The sequence below is a fragment of the Urocampus carinirostris genome, chromosome 10, assembly GCF_059441175.1.
Source record: "Urocampus carinirostris isolate Australia breed hairy pipefish chromosome 10, RoL_Ucar_1.0, whole genome shotgun sequence".
NCBI lineage: Eukaryota > Metazoa > Chordata > Actinopteri > Syngnathiformes > Syngnathidae > Urocampus > Urocampus carinirostris.
In genome coordinates this window covers 9,416,613-9,437,390 of record NC_142358.1, presented here as the reverse complement: position 1 = coordinate 9,437,390, position 20,778 = coordinate 9,416,613, and the positions used below count along the sequence as shown (strand labels likewise).

Below are 20,778 nucleotides of genomic sequence, written 5' to 3'. Positions count from 1 at the left end.
CTGATCTGTGGTTCTGTTATAGGACCGGGTGCTGAGCTGGTCCCCTTTGACAGTGACGACACGGACGACGAGGATTCACCAAGCCCTTCATCCACACTACAGAGTCAAGCCAGTCACTCCACCATATCCTCCAGCTATGGCAGTAAGTGGAAGTTAAACAAGATGTGACATAATTGTGCACTAATCTAAAATCCTTTCGCTGAGATTTGGTGATAATGCAAAACATATGGAAACTTGTTGAGAACAACTTTAAACTAAAGCCAAGAATAACATTTTTTATCCTTTTGTTTGTTTGTGGCTTTTTATGTAGACGCAGCACAAAAAAACATCAACCACTAATTAACTAAAGGAAACCACAAAATATTTTCACAAAACAGCTCTACAATACAATGATAAATTACATAAACTTGTGCCCAAAGGGAGTAGGCTGAAGCACAAGATTTTAACCATCTGCCCTTATTTAACTGCCCTATTTTAGTTGTGTTTACAAGTCTTATTATCACTTTATAAGGGGAACTATCACTATTGAAGGGAAGTTGACAGATAGGAAATATCCTTTTTTCGAAATATGGGTATTCTGTGATATAACCTTGATACTCAGGGTGATTAAAGATTCCACCATCTAGTTCAGGGAACGTATAGCTTGCAAACCAGAATTGGCTCTTTACATAAGTACATTTGGCTCTGCGTTTTAATAAGCACCTTTGTAATCTCTATGACTTTTTAATTCCAAAGCAACACAGTAAACTGTATGTTTAGTCAAAAACATATGGTGCAAAGATTCAACTACAGTTTACACTTACAGTGTTGCACCAACAGACACTGTTTTGGCTGTACGCCTCAAAAGAATCATTTACATGGAAGCTCATTAAACAATCTAATGTTAATAGTCGGGACATTATATGATGAAAACCCAAAGAAAAAACTGTTAACACCCAAAAATGCCAGCTAAGCCCCCAGAGCATTTTGATTGGGTAAGTAGTAGGGGTAGGTGGATCTCTGCACACACAGCGCACTCCCCTAATAAATCCGTATCCTTCTTTTTTGTAGTATTTTGTGACATTTTTAGAAAATAAATCTGCCTGCACCTATTTTGAAACCATTATTTACGACAAAAAAAGATCAAAATGAAGCTCAACGATCTTAAGTAACTGCCGGAGAGAGAAAATTGGTATATTTGTTTACATGAGATACTTGCTCTGGTGTTATTATTTCTTCATAAACTTTATCAAACTTCGCACAGTGAACTAAATATTAGCTTTTGTCTGGAAAGCGGATTTGGTGGTTTTGTGAAATTTTGTCTTGAAATAGATATATTTTGCATTTGTTGTTTTTTAAATCAAAAACGCTCCTAAACCCTAATCTAGTGGAAGACTTTTGAATTATTTTTCTTGGTAAATTGTCGCATGTGAATGACCAAACATCCTTTATGTCTACAGTACAAAAAATATTTTAAGATTAATCGACGGTGGCTGACTGGTTAGAGTGTCGGCCCCACAGTTACAGATGTCCCGTGTACAAATCCGGCTACCGGCCTCCCTGTGCAGTGTTTGCATGTTCTCCTCGTGTTTGCGTGGCCTTCCTCCAGGTGCTCCGGTTTCCTTCCACATACCAATGGCATGCATGGCAGGTCTAAATTGTCCCCTAAGTATAAATGAGTGTATGAATGGTTGTATGTCGTATTGTGCCATGCAACCGTGTGTCAAAGACTGCCCGAATATGGCTGAGATGGGCTCCAGCATCCCTGTCACCCTCGTGAGGATAGGCGGTGTAGCAAATGGATGGATGGATGATCGCTTCTGGATAACGTTCTTTTGCATGTTCGGCTCATCTAAACCTTACCTGCTTTTATTTGCCTTCTCCTTAAAGATGAAGAGCCTCCGTGCTCCAAAGACTTGGCTGCAGAAACCACAAGCAGCGAGGAAGAACAGGAGTTATCAGTGACAAACTCATTTTCAGCCCTGCCAGTCGGCGCAGGAGGCCGAGGCAGCGCCGAGAACCCGGTTGACGGCCGCGCCATGCGGCGATCGTCCCGCGGATCTTTCACCAGAGCCAGTCTGGAGGACCTGCTCAGTATCGACCCGGAAGCCTACCAGAGTTCTGTCTGGCTTGGCACTGAAGACGGATGGTTTGTGGGCTACAATTGGCTGGGAATAACAAATACTTTGTCACTTAATATTCTAAATTTCTTCTTTTCCCTGCAGTGTCCACGTGTATCAGTCCTCAGATAACATCCGCAATCGCAAAAACAGCATGAAAATGCAGCATGCGGTTTCCATTTTGTGTATACTGTAGGTATCTATAAATACTTTGCAATAGAGATTTAAAATACTGTTTTACAAATTATAGTTAATTTTCTGTTGCCATTCTCATTACCCCTCGATAATTAGCTGCATATTTTACGAAATACTAATCTGATCTGTGTTTGTTCTTTTCCGCAGATATTTGGACAACAAAGTATTTGTATCGTTGGCTAATGGTGAGGTGATCGTCTATAAGAGAGAAGCAGGTAGCCTGACACCGTGAGCACGGCATGTGGATATTAATGATAATGCTAATAGTATTCATAGTTGCGGTTGCTTTTTTTATCATAGCTTATATTATATATATACACTTGTGGAACTGTTTTTGTACTTCATGCATTTTAAGTAGTATGGTATACTATTTTCTCCATTGGGTGAAAATATTTTTCGTCGAAATATATTTTATTTCCTTCACTTAATTTAAAACAAGTGATTATGGAACAGATTAACCGCAAAAATTAAGGGAACACAGTATTCTGAAAATAAAATGCTTGTCCCATTACAACATTTTTCTCATTTTAAGTGTTATTATTAAAAACATTTCATTGCTTAAAAATATTCCTTAAACAAATCAAAATGTTTCCCTTATAAGTATTTTCAATTCAAGAACATTTTTTTCTCAGATTATTAGGTTAAAAGTAAAAAAGAAAAGTAAAACAAAAAAATAAAAATAAAAATGAAACATTTCCTGCAAACATGGCAAGATTTGTATATGCAGTGTGTTGGCCTGAGAATGGCCATTATTTTCAGACTTTTCAATTTGCACTTATATCAGTGGCCCTTTCCATTCTGCAGGAAGCTTTTGGGATTCTCAGTCTTCTCAGACACTGGTCCTGGGAACCCCCAGCAGCCCTGTCACCAAAATGGTTCTGGTTGGAGGAATACTGTGGTGCGGATCCCAGAACAGAATTCTAATTATTAACTCAACTTCGCTGATTCAAGAGGTAAGCCATGTCATGTCAAACGGTGGTCAGTGACCACCGTGCCCCAGATCAAAAACAGACCCTCGGTTGTTTGGTAGCGGGCCACACACACACACACACACACTCACACACACACACACACACACACACACACACACACACACACACACACACACACACACACACACACACACACACACACACACAAAAAGCCCTATTTCATATGAAAAAAGTTTGCCTTATTTTTTGCATATACTGTGTATAATGCATTGTTTTTATCACCCACTAAAGAACTCAATTTGGGTGCATGTTCTACACAAAGTTTTAGGGTAGTATATTACCTTATTTGACCCAATGATAGATCAATAAAAAAATAATTCTGACCACATTTGCACAACATTAGGGACTCTAATGGAAATCGAACCCGGATCGCAGCGGTGAGAGTGCCGAATCCTAACCACTAAACCCCACTAGGGATGTAAATGACATAGGAAAATGCATCAGGTTTTATCTCATCACCACACTATTTTTACTCAACATACCACATTGCTCAATACGTGGGGCCATAATAAAAATAATTTATTGTCAATGTTAATTATGAACACAATACCAAAATAAAATTAACAAAGTATTCATTTGTAGAGTTTTTTCGCCCGTTGTGTTATGTTATATTTGGGCCGGGCCACGAGAATATTGTTAGACATTAAACCAGTCCGTGGTACTGAAAAGGTTGGGGACCACTGATGTGTAAACATAGTCTCAGAGAGGATTGAAACGATTGTTTCTTGTTGTCGTCTCAGCATTGCTTCCTGGTGGGAACCGACAGCAGCCGGTGCGTGACGTGCATGGTGGCTTACGGTCAGGGAGTGTGGTTGGCCCTGCAGGGGAGCGCTCACGTTAAACTCTACCATGCTCAAACGCACGAGTGCCTGATTGAAGTTGACGTGGCTCCTGCTGTTCACAAGATGCTTGCAGGTACGCTCATGAGGAGATGTCAGCGCTCTTTTGTTTGTTTCATATTCTTTTGTTATCATGTATTCTTTCCCAGGGCCATCACTACACTAAACAAGTGTGCAAACCTGTGTAAATATATGAATTTGGGGGAATTTTTGTTGCTGGTATCGAAATTGTACTACTTTTTTGACCTGTTGTTAGACTGCATTTTTTTCCCCACTTTTCATTTTAACTTGGGACGAGACTCTAAGATAGGGGTCGGGAACCTTTTTGTCTCAGAGCCATGAAATCAAAATATTTTGACTGTCACTTTTGTTGTAAATTATAGTTTCAGAACAAGATGTGAACAGAGTTCTTCTGTAAAAATGTCACAAAATATTGCAAACAAGAAGGATACATATGTATTGAGGGAGTGTTTTATGTGTGCTGAGATCCGCCCAATCAATCAAATTGCTCTGTGTACTTGGCTGGCATTTTTGGGTTCTCTGGGTTTTCATCAGTGTCTCAAGTGGGAACATAGATTGTTAAGTGAGCTTCCATATAAATAATTTCTTAGAGCATTGTTTTTAACTTTTTTGAGCCAAGGCACATTTATTCCATTGAAAAAAATCCCGCAGAACAGTACCAGTCGATGAAGTTGCATCTCTGGTAAAAGTAAATGCAAATAAGAGATAGCTTTTACAAGACCGCACAGGGACACAAATTGGACAATTTCCCACAGCACGTTTTGTTAATTGCCATGCCTCGGCAAAGTGGTTAAAAAGCACTGCCTTCATGACGCACAGCCAAAATGGTGTCTGTTGGTGTAACACCGTGAGTGTAGACTGTAGTTAAAACTTTTCTCTTCATATGTTGGACAGAACATGAAGCTTCTTGTTATTTTATTTTGGCTTCGCATAAACTAAAACTAGATTGTCACAGAGAAGATTAATTTTGTGTTTATTTTATCTCTGAACCAAATGTACTCATAGAACGAGCCATATGTGGCGCGCAAGCCATTCGTTCCTGACCCCTGTTTTAAGCACCATGTTGTATATATTGGTTTTTTTTTATTCTGACAGTCTTAAATCTTTTAACACCCTTTTATTTTATCATATTTTTCTTACATGTTTTACCCTAAAGTGCCATGACACTGAAAACAATTCTTTCCAGGTGCAGATGCAATCATCAGGCAGCACAAAGCCGCTTGCTTGAGGATCACAGCACTGCTGGCCTGTAAGGATCTCCTATGGATCGGCACCAGCGCAGGTACAAACAATGATTGCAGCATTTTGATTCCTTTAGAATCAGTGCAGGGAGACTAACACATATTTTTCTCCGGTGATAAGTTTACCCTTTAGTAAACATTCAAAATAAGGAAAGAGGACATTAATGGATTTTAAGCTTGCAAGGAGAACAGGAGAGGACCCAATCCAATAAGACACTCCAACCTGTTCTAAAAGGCCTCCCCCCTCAGCCCTTTCTTTTTAATACATTTCCTAGGTTACGAAAGCAGATATGCCCTAAAGGGTGAAGAAATAAAAGAACATCAACATTATTGGCTGACAGGGACAACAATGTAAAAAATGCATAATAGTCAAAATAACCAACAAAAAGCCGCTATAATAGTCAAATATATATATATATACATACTATATAGATAATATATAGATAATATATAGATACTATCTCATTTGCAAGTGTCCAAAATTAAAAATAAACTTAGCACCCAGTCAGTGCCACTGATGGGTATAGACATCAAAAGATAAATTTTACCTGATCTGGCAGTGTGATTAAATGTAGGGAAGACATCAATGGAATTTAAACTTACAAGCAAACCCCTGATAATAAATCTCAACCTGTTCTGAGGGCCCTCCCCTGAGCCTTTTCTTTTTATGAAATCTCCTGGGTTACAAAAGTAGATCCACCGTAAAGGGTGTGGTAATCAAACAACTATTTTTTATAATTACGTTTTTAAATGTGGTTCACTTGATAAACGCTAATTGTATCACTATGACAAACCTAGCTGAGAAAACAAATTTACTCTGAAGGGTTCCAACATTGTAGATGCGTGTAGCCGTTTTCACAAGATAGTAGGTGGTGAAAGTTGGAGCACAAGCTTGTGCTGGAATTGTCACAGACTGGTCATTGGAGCAAAATACCACATTGAGAAATTGGCATGAAGCTACATAAAGTTATTTCAGTTATTTATGTCAAATAATACTGCCATTTTTATCTTTCTTTTACATTTCAGGTGTTGTGCTCACATTGCCAATCCCAGCAGTGAGTTCTGGAACAGGCGCAAATGCGTTTAAAAGCCCGCTAGTTCCAATGGGTTCTGCCCACGGGCACACGGGTCACGTTCGATTCCTGACGTCTGTTGACCTACCTGAAGGTTTGGGAATGAACTTCCGTCCTCCGTCCTCGGATTCAACAGGTAGATTTAAGTGCTACGTTGTTTCATTTTTACTTCGCCATAAATACATTGCACATAATTCTACTTACTTTTATTATTATTGAAAGAAATTGTCTGTGTTGTCATTTGTAACAATGTAGTGAACATTTTTAGTCATGGCACTCCAGGGAAATACATAATAAAGACTTAAAAAGGAAAAATTAGCTTAAAGTATGCCAGGATAAATGGGCAAAAATGTTTACAAGGTAGTGTTTAGAGACTGGCCTAATTTGACACAATAGTGCAAATAAAAGTTGTGAAATATCATTTCGCATCAGGAATTCCGAAATAAGTTGATGAATAAGATATAAATAACCGTCTTTTAATGTTAGAGGCAAGATATAAATATATATTTTTCATCGTTTTTATGTATTTCATATATTTTCACCACTTGTTTTCTTGTTAGATATTGATAAACAAAATGTTCGAACATTGGGGATTGTAGAAATGTTCTCATTTTAATTATTATTTGAATTTTTCCTGTGAGAAAAAAAACTCTTTTTTTCTGCAAAAATAAGTTAAAACAAAAATAGTTAAAAAAAATAATAATAATAATACTTTTTAGTAAAATGTTGCTAATGCCAATGCGCTTTGGGATGCAAGAAAATAAAGTTATTAGGTATAAGACTATTTGCCAACGCAGGGATTGGCTGCCTTCTAGTGGCTCTTTTAAAAACAGAAACAACACATTTTTTCAAGAATCCAAAGTTGCACTTAACTTTTAAAGGGGGTAAAGTTATATACACATGTGTCAAACTCATGGCCCTTGGGAAAAATGTGGCCAACCACATAATTTTATATGGTCCATGGGGCTTAAAATGTCTGAGCAACTTGAAGCAATGGCCCAGGTAGGCCAAAAACTACATTTCCTACAATTCCCATCGACTACTATACCCATGCACTGATGGCTCAATGTCGTGACCAAAACAATACCCATGAGTGGAATTTAGGAATTATCTCAAACGTCCGAGAGGATTTCGTGATATATTAGAAAACATATATATATATATATATATATATATATATATATATATATATATATATATATATATATATCTTTTAATGCATGAGTAATGTTTATGACTTGATTAAGTAATACATTTAGAGTTGTTTTACAGTTCCACTTTTAGGTTTCATCAGGCCCTTTGCGGTCAGCCATTACGTTGACGTGGCCCTTGTTAAAAATTAGTTTGACAGCTCTACTATAATGGGAGATATACATTATGTCGTTTTTTGAACTTGTTTTTTCCAGGATTGTTTGTGTATTAAAATAACTAGAGATCACGGTTATGGGGTCCTATTCTTAATAGTCACAACTCACTATTGAAGACTTGATGATAGCTCTTACTGATATTTAAAAAAAACTGTGGTATAAAACTATCTCTGATAATAACCCACAAATGTGAAAACAAGGTTCAAAGCAGATAATAAAAGTTTGCAACTTAACCACACTCAAAGAATAGGCTTTAAAAAGGACTGAAATTGTTTGTCGTAACTCATAAAACTTCTGACCATCAAAGATACAGGATTTGTAGTTATATTGTTGCTTTTGTTGTTTTTCTCATCTGATTGACTCTAACTGAGCAGGATCTAAGGGACTGAAAATGTAAGCCTGTTGATGAACTGTCTGGCAACCAGTGTTAGTCGCGTTACTGAAAAAAATAATGAGTTACAGTTACCTAGTTACTTTGTTCAAAAGGTAAATGTGTTACTCCCCGATTATTGACACCTAAAAGTAAGTAAAGTATCTAGTTACATATTCATCTATATATACTCATGTTGAAGCCGACCCCCTAAAACTGCTTAAAAATACTCACATAATTTAAAAAATGAAGAAAATATGTACACCAACCTGTGGAAGAGGTGAACGCTTCATATTTCTTAGGTTATTCAATCTTGAGAGCTTGCAACCTAACACAACCGAGACACTCCATATCCATTTTGTCTTTTGTCATCAAACCACTCGAAGATTTCCTTCATTTCTAGGTAATGTCCAAGACGTTTTCATTATTCCTCCAGGCATGGTGTGTTTTGTAAATTAAAAAGCCCCAAGACTGCTGACGTTTGCCCCATTGATTCTCCGTTGGTATTTTGTTTTCATATAAACTACGCCCCTGCCCCTCTAATTTCAGTATTTTATTTAATTCTTGTAAATACGACTTGGATGTGAGTATGTACGGTAGGGAGAATATCAGAACATCAGTCGGGAGAAATAATGTTTGAGACGGCGCCACCATTACTGAATTCAGTGATGTTCTGTATGTTGATACAAACAGCCCTGTCCTTTTTTGCTGCTGCAATCATTGTTGTGTTGCTGGTTGGATTGAGGGCTGTATTTCGCTTTGTGATTGGAGGAGGATCCAAGATGAGATAAAAGACGCCGTAGTTCACGATATGATTTGAAAAGTAGCGCAGTAACCATGTTGTAATGACAGTTGAATTACAAAATGTTATTAATAACGCCTTAGAGGACTCGTTCCCTAGAGAAAATAATTGCAGTCCAGGAACACATCCTATTGTAGGCATTACTCCCAGCACTGCTGGCAACAACCAAAAAGCCTGAAAAGTGTCCTTTTATCTTGAGAAAAAGCCAGAATTTCTAAAACAGAAAGCCAGAAAAAGAACATTTTGTGTTGTTTTGTTTCAAGGAAAACCTTCGCAGGACGGCGTCGTGGACAGCAACCTTCAAAGGCACAATTCAGCTCGCCGCCGGGCTTCGGCCCACTTGCCAACAAAAAACAATCAGCTTGTCATATCGGGCGGGGACGGCTACGAGGACTTCAGACTTAATAACAGCAGCGAAACCATCGGACGAGATGATAGCACCAACCATCTTTTGCTTTGGAGAGTCTGAGTTTATCAAACTCAGTTTGGACTTTAAGCCCCAAATCTTTTTTGCATCTGAGTTCTCCAGCCTTGTGTATGTTGGTCAGAGGTAAGATCAGGCCTAAAAATCTAGCCTGCCCTGACCCAAAAGTAATGATTGCCATTTTGGGCCCAACCTAGCCTGAAATTCGGGTCTGTTCGGGCTTGGGCTTAAGATCTTACTCCTGATGTTGGTGTCGTTTTGGTTCTGCTCGGCTCATACGTGCATCAAGGCTATGAATCCTTGGAAAACATATTTTATTTTTTTACAATGACATCAAAGAGGACACATATACGCTAATATCATGTGGAAACAGAATGTTACACAGCATTGCACATTATAGCGAGATATAATTTTGTACTGTATTTAGCCACGAGATGCTGATTATCAATGAAGAAAATTTAGCAATGAAGTTGGGCATTAAAGTCAGATTGATGCAACCGGCAAATAGCAAAAATCCCAAAATGTCAATAACTTTGTAAGATCCAAACTTGTGTTTGGAAGGTATATAGACACTGTTTGGCTATGAATGAAATGATGGTCCACTTATTGTAAAAGTGTGGTTTTCTCCAATAGTTATTTTCAACCTAGGTGTCAGTGGCAAAAAAAAAACTAATGTGTATTACCACCATTATGCCAAAGCCTTCTCTTAATGTTAGTTTGAATAATAGTGTAAGGATCATCTGCCAGGAAGAGAATTTGGCTCATAGATTGCTGCTTTTGGAGCAAGATCTTTTCAAGTTTTACCAAGTAGAAGATGAAGATAGTTGTGTACAGTATTTATGGTTTTGAACAGCACTTAATATATAGAAAATGTAGCATTCACCTTTTCTTTCGAAGTAGAGGTACAAAAAGGTGGCAGAGATAATTCCCCGGCACGGTAATGAGTCCAAGCTCGGCACAGTGAGCAACAAGAAATGTAAAGCATTTTTGGGGGGGGGGCTGACATCACTTCATCAGGCATGAAAATCTCTCTCCTTTCGGCGAAAATGTCCATTTTTGAGTCAAAAAGTGTTACCCACGTGAATTGTGTAGATTCAAGGGCAAAACATTTTTGGGGGGGTATGGTGAGATTTCGCAGTGCGAATAGAGTGTTTAAGGTGGTGATTTTGAATTATAATCAGTGTCGTTCACGCAAAGGTATTTGCATGTTGGGCCGTGCAACTGTTACGTTTAAAGTGAGGGTCACCGCCCATAACCGATAAAGCAAAGAATAAATCAAACCAAAGTTCGTTTCTAGACAATCAGGGAGAGAATGGTCAACTAATTCCCATATGTCATAATAAATAGATTAGAAAGAAAACAAACTCGAAGGATGCCAATTGCTAAGATTGATTTTTACAGTTAATAAAATCCCTACATCGAAAACTAAACTGCCAACAAACTATTGATTTATTTGATGAGTTTCTATTTTTGATTTCTTGGCATACAAATGGATGTGAAAACATTACAATAGGGACCAGAGCATGTTGTATTGAGTATAGCAGTGGAATTGAGCGAAAGTAGAATCAAGAAATCCAGGCTGGTTAAGTGCAGATTGAACTGGTCTCACACCTCTCAACCAATACGTTTCCCTCGTGTATTTTATACATTTTTGGATCATTTTGAACTATGTACACCAGATAACAAATTTTTTACAGGAATATTTTTTTTTTCATAGACCGATCTCGTCTTGTCCACTTTGGCTGTAATCCGGACCATCTCAATACCTGGTAGCATACGACAATGTCATCGTAGATTGCTAATAAAGATGAAGTCTGTAAATCCTGTACTGCAGCACATGATCAACAACTACATTTACTGGAAGTGGGAAAGGAAATCATTTTTCTTAATGCTTAAAAAAGAATACACACACATATATATATAAATATATATATATATATATATATATATATATATATATATATATATATATATATATATATATATATATTATACTATACTATACTATATGACAAAGATTTCGAAGACTTCATTTATACCATCTTTGTTTTTGTGTCCCTTTTAACGATTTAAAAAACAGCAATACTATACATATTCATCAAAGCTCCGATTACCATTTGACAAGCATTCTTAATTTTCACAGCAATACAACACAAGGCCTAACATCATTGAATATACTACATGGATTATTATAAAATGCTTTACAAATTTACAGCCAACAGAGGTTAATAAAATTACAATATCGCTTACATGTAAAATTTGAGTGCAGGATAATTAAAATGAAATGAAATGAAATGAAATGATTTGCATTTATATAGCGCTTTTCAAGTCAATGACTTCCCAAAGCGCTTTACAGTGTGCTTCACATTTCCCAATAGCGGCCTTGCAGCCATGTAAGGCGCTAACCTGCTTATTGGGGGTAATAGGAGTTCAGTGTCTTACCCAAGGACACTTCGACATGTAACACGGACAAGCCGGGATTCGAACTGGGATCCCTTGATCCCAAAACGAGCGCTCTACCTCCTGAGCTACTGCCGCCCTAAAATAATGCTACATATCAATGAAGTCTATGGAAAGGTTATAAAACCGATTATTATTTCACACGATAGACAGTAGGAGTGCCACGTATCTATGCGGAATATCCAGGCGTAATCCCTTATTTTGGTTTTGTGCCATAACCCCAAGGTGTATGTGTGTGTGGTACCCCCTGTAGCTCACTGAAACACAGAGTGGATCGACAAGGCTCTATATTTTTTTGGGTTGTACACCGTATCAAAACATAATTCCTCCATACCCTTTTCACCTTTTTAACCACTGACCATTTTCATGCCTGCTTAATGTCATGTTGCCACACAGGTTCCCAATTTTAACATATAAAAAGTGCATTGCGTGTAAAAACAAACAGCAAAAGCATAAATTTAATGTTTAGATATTTCAGTGTGTGTCATTCCCACCTGCTGTTTTTTAGTTCATTAGCACAAGTGTTAGATCTTGAGTAGGTCAAAAGGAAAAGTGCTTAGCACCCTCACGTGCCTTTAGAAGGCTAGAAGTTAAGCCATGTACGCACTCTTAACAGCTGCCAGTGGAAGTAAAGGGCAGGTGAATGTATCTTAACTTTCGTAGCGTAGCCTGGAGGATTTGCGGTTTAGCGCTGATCATTTGGGATTTCTCCAAGCCGAGAAATCGCACCATGGGCCATCTGGGCCTGTCAGTGTTAGGTGAGGTGGGAGGAGCTGAAGCCTAAGTGGATTAAGCGGATTGTTGATATCTGCTTGGTAGTTAATGAATTATCCGCCTAACCTGATGTCGAATAGAACCTGTCTCAGCGTTCTCCAAATGTTAACTAGCGTGTTCCACCTGCTGTTTTTATGTTTATTTTAATCATATACACTACTGTTCAAACATTTGGGGCCGCTTAGATATGTCATTATTTTTAAAGGAAAAGCACTGTTTTTTTTTTTTTAAATGAAGATAACATGAAATAAATCAGAAATACAACCCAAATATTGTTAACGTGGTAATTGGCTATTTTAGCTGCTGGTTCTTCGTGCAACATCTAGATATGTGTATATAGGCCAATTTCCAGCAGGCAGTATTCTAGTGTTCTGAGAGTGCGTTTTGTTTGCCAATTGCTGCAGAAGGCAAATGGATAATTAGAAACCTATTGTGCAAATTGTGTTATCACAGCCGAAAACAGTTTAGCTGGTTGGAAAAGCTATTAAACAGACCAGGTTGGATCTATATCCTCTCTGCACCTCTGTTGTGTTTTACAATTCAACTACGTTTTCAACTCAGAAAACAAAAAGTAACAATCAGCACTTGATGATTGGGACACCAAGTTATTTACTTTAACCCAAATTTTATTCTTAAGCATCGTTTCTCTTCCGGCACATTTTACGCTTATTAAGTTCACCTTAACATGAATGGAAAAGATAATCCCTTAAACATATTTAGCTTAGATGTAACGTCCCTGTGCCTAGCGTGCAACGTTGTTTGTTGTAAATATTGAGAGAAGTGGCCTTTTTCTGTAAATAATGCACTCAAGGTCCTTAATTGTTGATATGAGTTGGACGGCATATTTTTATATATTTGTGTAAAGCTTTTTGTTTGTCCCTTTTTTCCGGTAATTCTTAGGATGCATGGTTGGCGCAACTGTAGATTATACCAGTTCCCAGAGAAAAGAGATGAGATAGCCTCTATTGTCATTCAGGCAAAAAAGTAATTGTGCCATTCATGTGGTAGTCCATTTGAATTTTGATTGTGTTTACAACATGATGGATGTCTGAAAGGAGTAAACAATTGTAACAGGTGCAATTGCTCGACATTTTGTAGTCGTCCTATGTCACTTCCTCTGTTTACCGTTTCTTCTTTAGTCATGGTTAAATCATACTTGTTAATAAATGTGTTCACTGGTGCCACTTGTGTTTTTGTTTCAGAATGACCATTGTGATGATACCTCTCATGGTTCATTTTATATTATACTTCAAAACAACAGTTAAGTTTGCTCATAAGTTTGATTTTGCACTTTCTACTTAAAATCATCTTAAAGATATATTGTGTCGTATTTAGCACAATCTATCGGTAAAATACACAGGTTTCAGGGAGGAAAGGAACAACACAAGCTAATATTAAATTAGCGCATCCTTTATGAGAAGTTTCATCAACACCAGAGAAACTTCTTTTACGTTTTCGTGGATTTTAAGAAGGCATTTGACAGATTATGGCTGGCCACCTCTTGGGCCACCACATGTAAGTACAACATGGGCCAGAAACTATTTCAGACCATTGAAAAGCTGTATGCCAAGGCCAACAGAGCGGTACTGATCAGTAGTACCATTGGAGCGTGGTTGGTGTGAGACAAGGCTGCATTCTCCCCAACTTTATTTAACATCTTTCTGGAGTGGTTCATGACTGAATCCCTGGACCCAGTTAAAGATACAGTAAGGATTGGGAGACATAACGTCACTAGCCTCTGTTTTGCTGATTATATTGCCCAACTAGCAGGGGAAGAGCAAGAAATCATAAGTCCGGTCAATCACCTGGACAAAGCATCCACACAGTAAGGGGTGGAAATCAGCACGGAAAAAAACTAAAGTGATGACCAAAAAACCCCAAGGTATTACTACAAACATCACCAACCACCCATATCTTGAACCTGTCACCGAATGTAAATATGTTGGAGCTGTCGCATCAGAAGAGGGGTCAAACTAGAAATCATAGCTCAAACCACAGCCAACTTTCCAGACCTAAACCCATCTCGAGGTACAAAAACATTGCAGTGAAATCAAAGATCAGAATTAGGCAAGTGCTGGTTACTTAGATCTTCCTTTATTCTTGCAAGACATGGAGGAAATTCCAGGCCATGGAGGTTAGATGCTACAAGCAACTTTTAGGCATCAGCTACATAGCCTTTGTGACAAACGTAATAGTGTGCAACATAATCAGAGGGCACATTGGACCCTGCGAAGAAATGGTAACTGTACTCAGACGACAATTGCAGTGGTATGATCACATCACTAGATCATCAGGACTGTCCAAGATTATTCTCTAGGGCACAGTCGAAGAGGACAGGAGGAGAGGAAGACAGAAAAATAGTTAGCCAGCCAACATCAAGGAATGGACTGGTGCCATATTTGCCAAGACCTAAACACAGTCTAAAAACCATCAACACAGGAGAAAGATGCCCAGAGTTGCATCTGCAATCCGCAAACCGTGAGTGGTAAAAAGAAACTTAATTCAATTAATAAAAAGACATTTAACTGAATAATAACAAAAATATACAAACTATCATATAAGATGTACCTTGTTTTCAAATACTCCTAGGTCAAGTAATTTGTATTTATTTTACATAACATGAGGCTCTACAGGGAGCTGACTCAATTGTTCACCATCTATCTGTTAAGCTTTGAGTCTCTGGAGTTTCACCATTTGTTGTGCTTAATAGCAGTGGTCCACAACCACCAAGCCACAGACCGGAACTGGCCTGTGAGTCGTTTGGGACCAGGCCACTCAGACAGAAAAAACAGTTGCCCTGCTTTTTTTGCTTGTACCACATTTATTTGGTAATAAATTGCCGTATTTGAGCAATGATAGATCAGTCGCTAATTATCTTTGATCACGTTTGGACAAGATTGGATGCAGCAGTAATCAAACTTGGATCGCAGTTGACCATTAAGGCGATAGATGACATGGAAAAAGGCTTTAGCTTTTGTCTCATCATCACACCATTTCTATTCTCAGTATCACATTATTGAATATGTGAGGTCATTATTAGAATCATTTATTCACAACGTACAGTACAGTATATTATGAACACTCTACCAAAATAAAAATGTATAATGTATTTATTTAATTTTCTTCAATGTCTGATTCATCATCAGATACTCCATAGTCCTTCTCTTTTGCGATTAATATATATTGGGACAATTTTCTGTTTTCTTCATTCTGTAATATTTGCATCAGGTACCGTGAGTAAAATTAGTGTGATAATGAAAAAATAAAACGATTACCCTTTCCTATGTCATCTACAGCCTTGGTGGTCTAGTGATTAGACAGAGGATTTAGGCTCGTAATTATTATTATCAATACTATCTAATCTAAATTTATTTATAAAGCCCGAAATGCGTGTGAGCGCGTGTGTGTGTCTGTCTGTGTCTGTGTCTGTGTCTGTATGTGTTGGTGCGTGACTTCAAGGCTCCAAAACGGCCGAATCGATTTTTGAGAAAATTTACACAAAAGTAATTTAGGCCTCTGGGAGTGTTTTTAGCTGTGTTTCGTGTCAAGCCACCTCCAGTAAATACCAACACAATCGATAAACATCTGCTTTCATGTTCAAGCGGCTCTGGATCCCCTAGTGGCTCCCTGGCGCTTTTTCAACAAACCACGGCCACAACAGCCTTGACCAAGTAGAATGCCCGGCAACGTCGAGCCCGGCAACGCTGGGCCATTATGCTTTTTTATCGCTTGTGTTGTTATTGGGCCGGCCGCGAGAATATTGTCATGCATTAGACCGGTCCATGGTACAGAAAAGGTTGGGGAACACTGCTGTATAACACTCACTTTCAGTTGCACTACATACAACAGGGACATCTAGGAGTCAAATAATACACAGTGTCCTTATAAAGATAAAATTGTTGGTGAGGGAAACATAAAATGAATGATCTGCCAGTGGAACATGATTGTTTTCCCTTTTTTTCCCCAGTGTAACTACAACGGCTTTCAGATGATGTTCTACAAAGTATGAGTTTGTTGTTTTTTTCAAACCAGGGACACTTGCACACTTTCAGATGTTTTCCTATGATCGCAAATATGTTTTTGTTTTTTCAGGAATATTATAACAGTCATTTGCAATATTTCTATAACATTTATGGCTTTAGGTTCAGCAACAGGTGAATGTTTCCTGAGACGTTATCTATGGATTGCATCACAAAGTACAAAATAAAGTCCATATTGCACAAGCTTTTACTTGAGAACGCGACGTACCCGAAGGGGACACATTCACCACGCGGTGGAACCGAACCCCGCCAGCGACGGCCCAGCGTCTCCGCGACGACCGCTCGCCCTGACCCCTAAATCCAGCGCACCCTTCCCATCCTTTTTGGCTCTGGCCGACAGACCAGCGGCCACGGAGGCGGGTAACCCTGTTGGGAGGGGGAGGTTACCCAGGGTAGCGGAACTGTACGCCTCCGCCAGAATGCAAACGTCAGCTGGTTGAGAGCGTGCCCAACTGCCGCCGTTGTCCCATAATTGTTTTTTTGTTTTTTGTTTTTTGTTTGTGTGTCTGTCCACCTGAAAGAAGGAAGGAGTCTAGATATGACCACCATCTATTAGACAGGCAGTCTAGATTACCGTCGATGTGAAAAATACTTTTGCTTTGTTGACTCAACAATTTTTCTCAGAAAGACATTTTACTCTTTCAGTCCGGAATGATATTGAATATTAACACCATCATTTAAACCTGACCTGGCATGTTTAGTTCTGCTGACTCAGCATCTTTCCCAGAAAGACAGTCTACTTTCCCAGGCCAGAATAAGGTAAAGTGCTACCTGAAAATGGTTTCGAATCTCAATGCGGGTAATGCTCGAATAGGAAACAGCCATTCTAGTAAAAATTGTTTTAATTCTGAGAATTTCAAAACTAACTTGATTAAATGTTTTATTTATAAACAAACAAAAACAGAAATGTGATGTACTTGTATATGTAAATGCATGTTTGAAAAAGACGTATCTCCATTTTTTCGTTATTGTGTAATTTTGCCTGAATAGAATACTTTATGTAAAACAATGCCCCTAAAACTATATTTTTTGATTGGCTGCGAAGACTACATTATTTGCCAAGGTATCATAATCAAGACTGAATCGGTAGATACAAAAATAAAATCAATTATTTTCTCTCCTCCTGTCCCTTTTTTAACCTAATGCGGCCTTGCCACTCAAACACTTTGCCCACCCTTGTGCGAAAAGGCAGTAGGTGCAAAGGATGCTGGAATACCGGGAAGTGTTTGTCCTCACCATTGCTACAAAAGCTTCAATGTATCTTACTCTCTTTGCTAGTAACATTCAAAAGAAGCTGTAGAATATTCTCTGCGTGAAAGGCCAATTGTGTCGTTGTGTCAACTCACGGTTCACGGTTCACAGATACCCTTAACTGCATGGGTGATCGGGGCACCAATGAGGACACAAATCTGGACAGCCCTCTCCAATCTTTGTAAAATTGCCTCGTCTCAATCAATGAAAAAAAGAACGGATCAGGAGGAAACCAGTTTCCTCTTAATCCGTGTTTTCAACTGACCTGTTACAAATAATTTTTGATTGTAGCAAAAGTAGCCGTGGCTCACACTCTTTTTTTTGAGACGCTATATCACCAATTTTGTGTTGGGCGCGTTGCTAAAAAAATGAAATTAGTTACTGTTACGAGATACTTCTTTAAATTGTAACTCAGTTACAACTGTAATTACTGACACCAAAAGGTATTTTATCACTCTGAAAGTAACTCTAGTTACAAATTACTATATATACTCGCATAGAGGCCAACCCCCTAAAATGCTTTGGATTAGCCAAATAATTAAAGAAAGAGGATAAAACGGGTACACCGACTTGTGGAATCTGTGAATCTCAATATTTCTTTGTTTATGCAATCTTGAAAGTTTGACAATGAACATTTTTCGAAAACTCTTTATATCCATTTAGTCATTGGGCTTCAAACCTCTTCAAGATATCCTTCTCCATTTCTGGGTATTCGCCAAAGGTTTTTTTTCAGGCATGGTGTTTTGCAAAAGTATTTTTACCCAAAAAAAAAGACCAAAATTCACCACATTATAGAGTATGTTCATTGCTTATTCTGTGCTGTGTAGCGACATCTAGTGGTTAAATAATACACACTGTCCTTTCAATGTACTCTTCATATTGTTGACATGACTATGACCCACCTGGATCAATATTTGTGCTTTAAAGGGTTATTGTAAAATCTTTGTTCTTCGTAGGAGTAAATTCTGAAGATGTGTTACGCTATAAACAGGAAGGCAACGAATAATATATAATATATAACATATAATATATAATATATAATATATATTTTATATATATATATATATATATATATATATATATATATATATATATATATATATATATATATATATATATATATATATATCCATCCATCCATTCATTATCTGCACCGCTTATCCTCAGTATGGTCACGGGCGTGCTGGAGCCCATCCCAGCTATCTTCGGGCAGTGGGCAGGGGACACCCTGAACTGGTTGCCAGCCATTCACATATATATATATATATATATATATATATATATATATATATATATATATATATATATATGTGTGTAACCACGTTGTACCTGTCCCACCAAAGATCCACATTCACAACACAACACGTGCTAAGCGTCTCTGCTGGCTTTGATCTCGTTGGCAGCTCGTTGTAGACTGCCCAAAACATATCAAAGAGCTTTCTTTTCAGTTTACGGTACATAAAATACATTTTAGAATATCAACCATCACAATACATTTTTACATCCATTTTAACAAGATACTTTTAACAAGAGATCGTATAGTGTTTTTTTAACGTTTACAATGAATTCAACATATTTTTCTTTAGTCTGAATTTCAACCAACATCATCCTTTTTATATATATGAGAAAATATAAATAATAACAGTAATGAGTAAACTGGTGCAATTTACCTGCAAATGAATGAGTCTGTATAAGCTTCTCTGCTGGCTTTGATCTCTATAAGGGGAATTAGCATTATTTATATATATATATATATATATATATATATATATATATATATATATATATATATATATATATATATATACATATATAGTTCCACATATTTAGATCGACACCCTTGCAAAAGCCACGCCCCCACCGCCCCCATATTTCAGGATTCATTTATAGATTATAAGAAATTTTCTAAGAATCAACATGTGAGACACAATCATGACAAGAAACCAAATTCATCCAACATTTCATATTGTGTCAGAAAATAAAAAAAATATGACTTAGGTGTAAACATATTGACCTCCTTTGAGTTAATACTTTGTACAATCTCCTATTGCTGCAATCACAGCCCTAATTATTTGGGGGAATATATCTATAGGTTTTGCACATCCTGAAACAGAAATGTTTTCCCATTCTTTCTTATAATACACCTCAAGTTCCTTTAAGGTTTGATGGTAATTGTTTGTGCGCATGAATTTTTCATATCTTTCTACAAATGCTTTATAGGGTTGAGGTCTGGACTTTGGCTTGGCCAATCAAACACCTTTATATTGTTAGTTTTAAAGCATTCCATTGTCGAGTTTGCTTTATGTTGAGGGTGGTTGCCCTGTTGGAAGGTGAACTTGGGCCCCATTCTCAGGTCTCTTGTAGACTCCAACAGATTTTCTGCTGGTACTGCCCTTTATTTAAATCGTTTTTCCCCCATCAAATGTAACGATCTTTTACTCCAAGCTGAAGGGAAAAAAAACAGGGCATAATGCTGCCACCGCCATGTTTGACAGTAGGGATGATGTTTTCAGGGTGATGTGCAGTGTTACTCCTACACCAAACTTAAAAGCTTTGCTTTCAGCCTAAATATTTCAATTTGTGTAACATCTGACAAGAGCGCAATGTTCCACATGTTATTCGTTCCTCCAATGTGGCTTCAGAGGTCTTTTTATGCTAGTCTTTTGGAAACGGCTTTCTTCTTTCCACTCTTTCATAAAGGACAGATTTATTCAGAGTCTGACTAATAGTTGTCTAATGCACAGATCGTCTCAGCTCAGCTGTGAATGCCTCGAGAACATCCAATGTGATCATAAGCCTTTTGGATGCTTCTCTGATTCATTTTCTCCTA

At 37.8% G+C, this 20,778-nt stretch overlaps 1 protein-coding gene across 1 annotated transcript in view; it reads left to right on the top strand.

Moving 5' to 3' along the window:
- Positions 1–13,837, top strand: part of arhgef17 (Rho guanine nucleotide exchange factor (GEF) 17) — a 118,496-nt gene extending 104,659 nt beyond the window's left edge. The window contains exons 16-24 of the mRNA XM_088345259.1: positions 23–142; positions 1,870–2,128; positions 2,205–2,291; positions 2,442–2,509; positions 3,099–3,247; positions 4,027–4,201; positions 5,333–5,428; positions 6,414–6,596; positions 9,263–13,837. Of these exons, the coding sequence (XP_088201385.1) occupies positions 23–142; positions 1,870–2,128; positions 2,205–2,291; positions 2,442–2,509; positions 3,099–3,247; positions 4,027–4,201; positions 5,333–5,428; positions 6,414–6,596; positions 9,263–9,468 (1,343 nt within the window). The 3' untranslated portion in view covers positions 9,469–13,837. The remainder of the gene's footprint in view (positions 1–22; positions 143–1,869; positions 2,129–2,204; positions 2,292–2,441; positions 2,510–3,098; positions 3,248–4,026; positions 4,202–5,332; positions 5,429–6,413; positions 6,597–9,262) is intronic.
- The last annotated feature ends 6,941 nt before the right edge of the window (positions 13,838–20,778 follow it).